Source organism: Chlamydotis macqueenii, chromosome 11, assembly GCF_036417535.1.
Source record: "Chlamydotis macqueenii isolate bChlMac1 chromosome 11, bChlMac1.mat, whole genome shotgun sequence".
NCBI classification, from domain to species: domain Eukaryota; kingdom Metazoa; phylum Chordata; class Aves; order Otidiformes; family Otididae; genus Chlamydotis; species Chlamydotis macqueenii.
This window is the reverse complement of record NC_141566.1, coordinates 12,680,720-12,688,239: the sequence shown is the minus strand read 5'-3', so window position 1 is coordinate 12,688,239 and position 7,520 is coordinate 12,680,720. Positions and strand designations below refer to the sequence as shown.

Below are 7,520 nucleotides of genomic sequence, written 5' to 3'. Positions count from 1 at the left end.
TTACTGCCCAGGCACCAGCTTGCCGCAGTACAAGCTGGCCCAGCCAAAGCCCAGGTTCCTCCAGCTCATGGTGCAGGGAGGGCACCTGCAGCATGGCTGGGGAAAGACCTGGTCGTGGTTTATAGCCTTGCTCACTGAGCACCTGCTTGTGAGTGTGAGCAAAATGCTTCTTCCTCAGCTGCAGAAGCAGCACCCACACCTGGCAAGGGAGAAGCCAGCTCCTTCCAGCACCCTCCTCCCTGCTGGAGCACCACAGCCCCTTGAAAAACCTTCCCTCTTTTCTTACTGAACATGCTACTCTGTGGGAGTTGCTCAGCTGGACGTGGGAGGAGGACAGAGCTAAGCTGAACAGGATGGGTCCAGCCTAAGTGACCAGCTACTGACCCTGGACCAGAGCTGTCGACACAGGACCCCATCATGCCTGGGAATGTTGGGGTTCTTGGAGCTGGAGCCATCTCAGGGCTGCAGTCAGCCAGACACTGGTATCCTCCTTTCAGAGCAGCTGTGTAAGTTTGGATCCCATTCCCAACATGTGGCAGAAATAAAGCACACATCCATGTCAAACATAATATATTTATAGAAAAAATAGGCTTTTTCTGTAGCTTCCATACACAAGGTTTTCTCCCTGTACATTTACACAGTAAACAGGTCGACTAAAGCTATGTGTGCTGGGCTGACTCAACAGCTGCCCTCGCTTCAGGCTCCCATGTATCATGGGTGGCCTCATTCCCCTTTCATGGCTGCTCTCTGGAGCCTGTGCTGGATCCGTCGTACCTCCCCAGCCAGGGGCTGCAGCACAGGCAGGGAGGCAGCCCTGGGACAGGGTGGAGCCACGGTACATGCTCCTGCCTGCTGGGCAGAGGACATGGCTGGTGCACAGGCTGCCTCTGTTTAAAGGGGGAGAGCCCAGAGAGCACCCCCAGCTCAGGTTCAAGGAGAAGCCTCCCATAGCTGACCTCTGTCCACCGCAGGCTCCTCCTCCATGCTGTTAAGCAGCAAGCGACTGGGTGCCAGGACCTCAGCCCTCATAGTGCCAAGAACATAGAAGCCACATTAACTCAGGAAGCCTCACTTGTTCCTCCTGCCACTGATGGGAGGCACAGGAGGGGCTTTGGGGCAAGCTCCTCAAGGACTACCCAGAGTCTCCTGCAGAAAATTCTAGAGCCTGAACACTGTCAGAGACCTTCTCACCCCACTCTCAGAGAAGGCAGAGCACTAGGGCACCCTGCCAGCAAGAGCTTCACAGTCTGGAGTTCACCTGGGTCATCGCTTGTCCATCCCCAAGGGGTGTGGCACATAGACCTAAAGGGCAGGACACGTAGGCAGCAAACGCATCCTCTTCCTGTCCTGGCTGGGTAACGGCCCTTGCTTGGAGCCAGTGCTCCTCCCTGCCTGCCCACACAACTCAGGACATTGCAATGCACCCACAAGTTTGCGAGCAGGGCAGCCACTGCAGCACAGGGAAGGAAGCCAGCTCCCTCCTTTGCCATCCCTGCAGTGGCCAAGGCTCCTGCAGTATCCAGGCAAGGAGCTTCTGCTCTCAAGGGAGCATTCCTCTAAACCGGCCCCCAGCCCCTCTCGCCTCCCTCTCCCTCCCATGTCTTTGGCAGTCCTCCTTGGACATGTTCAAGTCTCCAGCATCACACTGACATCTCAGCAGCATGGACTTGCCTCACAGTTTGGTAATTGCACATAACGGGGCCACTCAGTGAGCCCCACAAGGCAGGGGGGGAAGGAAAAAGACAGTCAAGTAAACTAAATTGAGTAATCCCTCGCTGTCCATCCCAGCATGATGGGTCACACACAAGTCCAGGGAGAAAGGATGCTGCCTGGCCCTGCCACAGTGCAGCTCCTCACTGTCTAGGAGATCATGTACTGGGTGATGGCCTGCAACGCATACAACAGCTCTGCCTGCATTCGGGCTTCCAGGATGAGTAGGTTCACGTGGACCTAAGGGAGAAGCAAGAGAGGTTCAGGCAGCCGCAGTGTGCTGTGGGCAGCAGTGCAAGCAAATGCCCACGTGGGCTAGTGAATCTTGTGGCATGGGACAAAATGCCAACAGTTTTTCCAGCACAGGCAGCTGCCCTTTCCCCATCCTCCCAGTCCTGCAGGCTGTGCCTGTTTCCTCAAGCCACATGCTGTGGAGTCCCTGGCACACTTGGCATCAGCATCCTAGGCTGGCATCAGCATGGTCCCTGCTGCCCACAGAGCCGCTCCTGTGGGCTGAGATGTCGCCTGGAGGCGCTCATTGATGGGGTAGTGGCCTTGGAGATCCCCATGCTGCTGGTGGCCCCTGTGCTTATCATGCTTCAGACAGCCTCAAGCCATGCTAAGCCCAACTCCTTACAAATGGCCAGTTTCCATTTCCCCCCGACCTGCCTCAGACTTTGGTGGCTCAAAAGCTTTCTGTACACCCCTCAAAGCACCCCAGCCTGCAGCCTCTGCCTGCTCCCAGCCCCACTGCAGCCAGTCAGATCCAGGAACCGGCTGTCCCACCTTTTCACTGTGCTTGAACTGCTTCCAGAACCTGTCAAACATTTCTGAGTTTGTCTTCTCTGGGTAGCAGGTTACAGTTTTAATGTAAACTTTGAGCATTCGCTCCAGGAGCTGATTCACTTCTGCGTAGTCGTAGTCATCATACCTGTGGGGAGCACAGGGGCAAGTCACAGCCAGCACTGTGTCCCTATGGAGCACCTCACCTCTAGTCTGCTTGGGGCACAGCACACCCACAGGGCAGGGGGACACAGAGCAGCAGCCACTGGGCACTGAAATTCTGTTCCTGAAGCACCCTGCCCTGGCGAGAGAAGATGGGGATCTCTTCCCTGCCTGGCCCAACATCCAGGCAGGCAATTCACCTCTGTCTCTTTCCCAAGCCCATCTGCAAGACAGCCTGTGATGGTTTAGACACAGCCTGAGTGCCCTACCCTCCTCCCGCCTGGATCAGCTCGATTTTCTCCCCTGGACCATGAGGTTCCTTTCCCTACCTAATCCCAAACATGCAGTGGATGTAGTTCCAGATGCCCCGCTTGAAGACAGAGGGTTCACAGCCCAGCCGCTTGGCCATGGCACTGCTTTGCAGACCATCCACCATCCGAAATTTCTCATCCAGGAGATGCCCAATGTCAGAGTAGAGCCGGTTGACCAGCGAGAAGCCATGGTCTTCCCAAGAGTAATCCTGTTGAGCACAGCAAGAGGCTTTCGCAACTGTAGAAAGGAGCCTGGGGCATGTTTCTAGGAAGAAGGGCTGGAGACCTTGGGATGCAGCAAAATTCAATAGGTTTGCTCTGGGGGCAGCTCTGCCACAAAACACAACATCCCTCATCAGGCAGCTTTTGAATGATTTTGACTCTTGCCTCCATGAGGGCAATGTGAAGGAACTGGCAGCCCTTGGGGACAGAAGTCACTGGTCACCTCCTTCTCCCCAACCCTAGTGGGGCAGGTCCCCTCTCAGAGCTGAGCTTCCTCACTCAGGCATTTTGCAAAAGCGGCTGTGCCAGATCCAGGCTACACAGGCACCCCCGTGACTATCCACTCCTCACCAGGAGCAGAGAGGAGAGGTGGCAGCCCAGGCTGCTGCCCGCTGAGAGAGCAGGAACCTCACCTGGGCTCTGAATACCTGCGTCTGATCCTCGTCATGCCGGGCAAAGTCCTGGTAACCAAAGTCAGGGTCCTGCATGTAGCAAGCAAGGTTGGTGGCACCGGTGACTTCCCCATCAGTATCTGTGAGGGGAGAGTCCCGCAGATGGGTCAGAGCAATGCTCAGCTGCCCGGTTCTCAGCTGCAGCAGACATCGAAAGCTGGGCCTTGCTGTGTGTCTTTGGGAAGCACCACTGCCTCCTTCCCGTGCCACCAGCATCCCAGGAGCCCCTCTCCAAACAGTATGTCACGGAAAATATAAGTATAGACATGGGGGAGCAACACCCAGGTGTGCCATACAAACTCCCTCCTGCACACCCACCTCTTCTCCCTACCCCTCACCTTCCTCTCGGTCCTGCTGCAGCAGCCTCATCTCCTCCCTGCCCTCAGTCTCCACATGGATCCGCTGCATGCGTTCCCGGAGGCAATCCAGCTCCATGCAGGAGTCCAGGGACTGCACAAACACAGGTTTGGGGGTGAGGGCAGCACCTGGCTGTGCCCCTTATCCCCCCAGGTGTGCTCCCTTATCCCCCTCAGGGGCTCACCCGCTTGCGGTTGATGCACAGCAGCTCCTGGCTGCAGCCATTGCCGGCAGTGGCTTCGCAGAAGCACTGGCTCCCAGGTGACAGGGGCTTCAGCAAGCCTCGGCCCCCCGGCCCCTCATCCTGCTCGCAGCCACAGCCAAAGACAAAGCTGGCAAGTGCGTGACAGTGTGCCAGAAGGACGACAGCGTGTACCAGCTCCGCCAGCGACCAGCTCCACTCGCTGATTTTCAGCAGCTTCTGCAGGATATGGACAGACCAGCAATGTGACATGGGCAGGGTGCTGGCACCCCCTGAGGATGCTGCTTTCCCCACCACTGCGCTAGTCCCTGGCTGATAGACCCCCCCCAATACCTCAATGTGCTCCTTGGTGATGAGCCATGGTCGGTGCGCCAGGATCTTGTTGATCTCATTGAGGTTGCGGAGTTTGGGAGGGATGAAGTCAAGGCCACGCAGCCACTGGGGATCACCTCCTGCCCGCAGGAATTGCAGCACATGCAGGTTCACCAGGTACTGGCACTGGTGCCGTGCAGCTGCCTGCAAGAGCAGCACATCAGCATCCCCACATGGCGCCAATGGGAGCGGTGTCCTGGCACCCTGCCCCCACCTCTCTCCTAACCTCCAGGACACCATGATGTTGGCCTCTGCAGAGAAGCCCCCAGCACAGGCTGCCTGGTGGAAGGAGAGCAGGGAGCCTTGTGGGGCTAGGCAGAGCCCCCCATCTCCTTCAGTAGCTCCCACTGGGACTCACCATGATGGCGATGTAGTGCCGGCAGTCGAAGGGCAGTGGGCCATCCATGTGCATCAGGTAGTGCTGCATCTTGAGGAAGCTGTCGAGGTACTGTGGGTGGTAGCCCATCTGCTGGGTCACTGCCTCCAGCCGCCCCCGGCTCGCCAGCACCTTCACGAAGAGGAACTGGGGGTGCTCAGGGTCGCTGCCGGACATCTTCACTACCTGTGGGGAATGTGCTTCTGCTTAGCTCTCCCCAGAGCAGCCCCTGCTGCAGCAGCCCACCCTTGCCAAGCCTGGGCTCTGCAAGGGGCTGGGATCCCCTCTTCTGGCTTGGTGCTCCCAGAGGGACAACATCAGGTCAGAGGCCACTGCAGAGAGCTTAGGCTCAGATCAGAAAGCTGGGCAGAGCACCTCCAGAGGGTCAGGGCAGCACTGGCAGGGACGACAAAGCCGTGGGGCACGGAGTGGAGCATCCGAGGCTGAGGGGAGGCCGAGTTAGGGCTGAGCTGTGCAGCAGCACAGAGCAGTCACACCCAGAGAGGCAGCACAGGAAGCAGCTCTGGCTATTTTCTACCATACTGCACTTCTGACAAACACACCATTGCTCAGGTGTTGAGATTTACTTGATGCCATTTGGAGCTTTCTCTTCACTTTTGGCGAAAGGGATCCAAAAAAACCAACCCAAATCCCAAACTAAAATGGGGAGGGATGAAGACCACCAGCTTCTCTGTCCTACAGAAGGTGCAAACCAGAAGTGACCTGCAGAAGTCCCCCACAGAGTCCCTCTGCTCAGGGAAAGGAGCTGCCCTGAGGACATCCATGGGGCTACAGCCACTGGTCTCCTTCTGGTGGGCAAAGATGGAGGAGCCGGGGGCCGTTCTGCTCCCCTGGGGGGAACGTGGCCCCAGCGAGGAGCCTCGCTGCTCTCATTGCTCTGCTTGTCCAGGTGATGATGGAGTGAGCAACCAGGCAGACATGGCTTGGAAGGGCAGGATGAAAGAAGAAGATGATGGAAGGTGCAGGGCAGCCCCCCAACTCAGCCTTTGCCCCCTAGTCGGGCTCTCCTGCCTGCTCGCCACCGAGGGTCTCTCCTGCCAGCAACACAACCCACGTTCCCCAGGCCTTGCCTCCCCAGCCTCCTGCATCGCCTCCGACACCATCTTCCTCACCCTCTTTGGCCATAACCCTCCCCTCTGCCCACTGGGAGGGCTTTCGCATGCTCAAGCTCCCTGACCCCAAATAGGGACCCCAACCCCGTACCTACTGCCAGCCTCACCCCGTCTCTGCCCGGGCAGGTGCTGCCGGGGGAGCGATGCCCCGGCACTATCCGGCCAGCCAATCGCCGGGCAACAGTTTGCATGTAAAGCAGGCAGAAGGATGGAGGAGCCCAGCCGGTCCTGCGGCCTGCGACCAGGAGCAAGCCCGGGCAGCGCCGGGAGCAGCAGGAGAGGGGCCGGGGGGCCCCGCCTCGACCCCGCCCGGCCGAACCCCGCCGCCCTCCGGGACTCCATCCCTCTGCGAACCAGTACCGATAGCTCCGCCTGTACCGGTGGCTCCACCAGTGATGCCCGCGGAGGGCACCTCTCGTCCGGCCCCCCGACCCAGTTCTCGAGGGGACAGGGGAAGCGCTAGTGCCCGCGGCAGGAGTCCCCACGGCGGTGCCGGCGGCCGGTAACCAGGGCCCCATTGTGCGGGCGGCGGCGGCAGCGCCCCCAGTGCGCGGAGCGGGGAGTGCAGCCGGAGAGAGAAAAACAAGTTTGATTGGCAGTGATGGAGGCACGGCGCCTCCCGTATCCCGCACAAAGGGGACGGGGACTGCGCCGCCGCACCGGTACCGGTACCAGGCTGCCGGCCACCGCATCGGGAGAGCGCGGCCCCGCACGCTGCCGGCGAGCGGGCGGGCAGGCGGCGGGAATGCCCTGGCCTGCTGATGCTGCAGCCAGGCTGGGCCAGTGGTGGCGAGCAGGGCCGAGCCCGGTGCTCCGGTACGGGCTCCGGTGGCGGCAAGGCGGGTCCTACCTGTCCCGGCAGCCGCTGGCAGCGGCTTCCTCGGGGGTGCTCCACGCTCTGGGGACACACGATCATGATGATCCCGTGCCGTGTCCGGTACCGGTGACCAGCGCCGGTGCTGCCCGCCCGCTCCTGCTCCGACCCAGCCAGCAGCAGCGCTGAGCCGGGCACCGCGGCAGCCCGAACCGCGGGAGGCGTTCCTGCCGCTTCGTCTCCGCCAATCACCGCCGAAAGGGGGCGGGACCGCCGGCATCACACCCCAATCGGCCGCGGGGGAGCGGGTTGCCTGGCGCACCACGTGGGCAGTCGTGGAAAGTTACCTGTCCGTCAAGCGCGGATACACCGCCCACCCTGGGCAGGGGCGGGGCTAGGCCTGCCCGTAGCCTGGGGACGCTGCGGAGGGCATGCCTGTCCTTGTGTCCCCTGACCTGGTGTCCCCTGTCCTTGTCCCTAGCGATGACCATAGCTCTGGGTAGTGTATGGTGGGGGCAGCCCCAGTCTTTATTGATCCTCAGCACTGCCCATCCTGCTGGCCCAGCCCTGGCCTTTCTCTGGAGGGTGAAGCTGCCTTGCGCCGAGTCCCCTCCATCCCCACTCAG

General features: G+C 60.1%; 1 protein-coding gene across 4 annotated transcripts; it reads right to left on the bottom strand.

The window, feature by feature from the left end:
• Positions 1–559: 559 nt before the first annotated feature.
• On the bottom strand, positions 560–7,086 carry LOC104474591 (sestrin-3). Of its 4 annotated transcripts, none has more exons than XM_086756702.1 (9): positions 6,931–7,086; positions 4,930–5,133; positions 4,533–4,715; positions 4,182–4,418; positions 3,979–4,090; positions 3,602–3,720; positions 2,985–3,175; positions 2,497–2,641; positions 560–1,950 (listed from the first exon to the last, which is right to left on the bottom strand). In XM_086756702.1, exons 1-9 carry the CDS (start codon positions 6,994–6,996, stop codon positions 1,861–1,863), a joined length of 1,347 nt encoding a protein of 448 aa, XP_086612828.1. In that variant the 5' UTR covers positions 6,997–7,086; the 3' UTR covers positions 560–1,860. The 4 variants fall into 4 exon arrangements, with proteins under 4 accessions (XP_086612828.1, XP_086612829.1, XP_086612830.1 ...); XM_086756703.1 differs by having other exon boundaries at positions 3,617–3,720; XM_086756704.1 differs by lacking the exon at positions 6,931–7,086 and adding an exon at positions 6,459–6,575.
• Between the last annotated feature and the right edge of the window lie 434 nt (positions 7,087–7,520).

Coding starts and splice junctions, on each gene's coding strand:
- LOC104474591 (XM_086756702.1), bottom strand. CDS start 6,996: ATGATCGTGTGTCCCCAGAGCGTGGAGCACCCCCGAGGAAGCCGCTGC. Junction 5,134..6,930: donor GCCAGCGGCTGCCGGGACAG/GTAGGACCCGCC, acceptor CATTCCCCACAG/GTAGTGAAGATGTCCGGCAG. Junction 4,419..4,532: donor TCACCAAGGAGCACATTGAG/GTATTGGGGGGG, acceptor CATATCCTGCAG/AAGCTGCTGAAAATCAGCGA.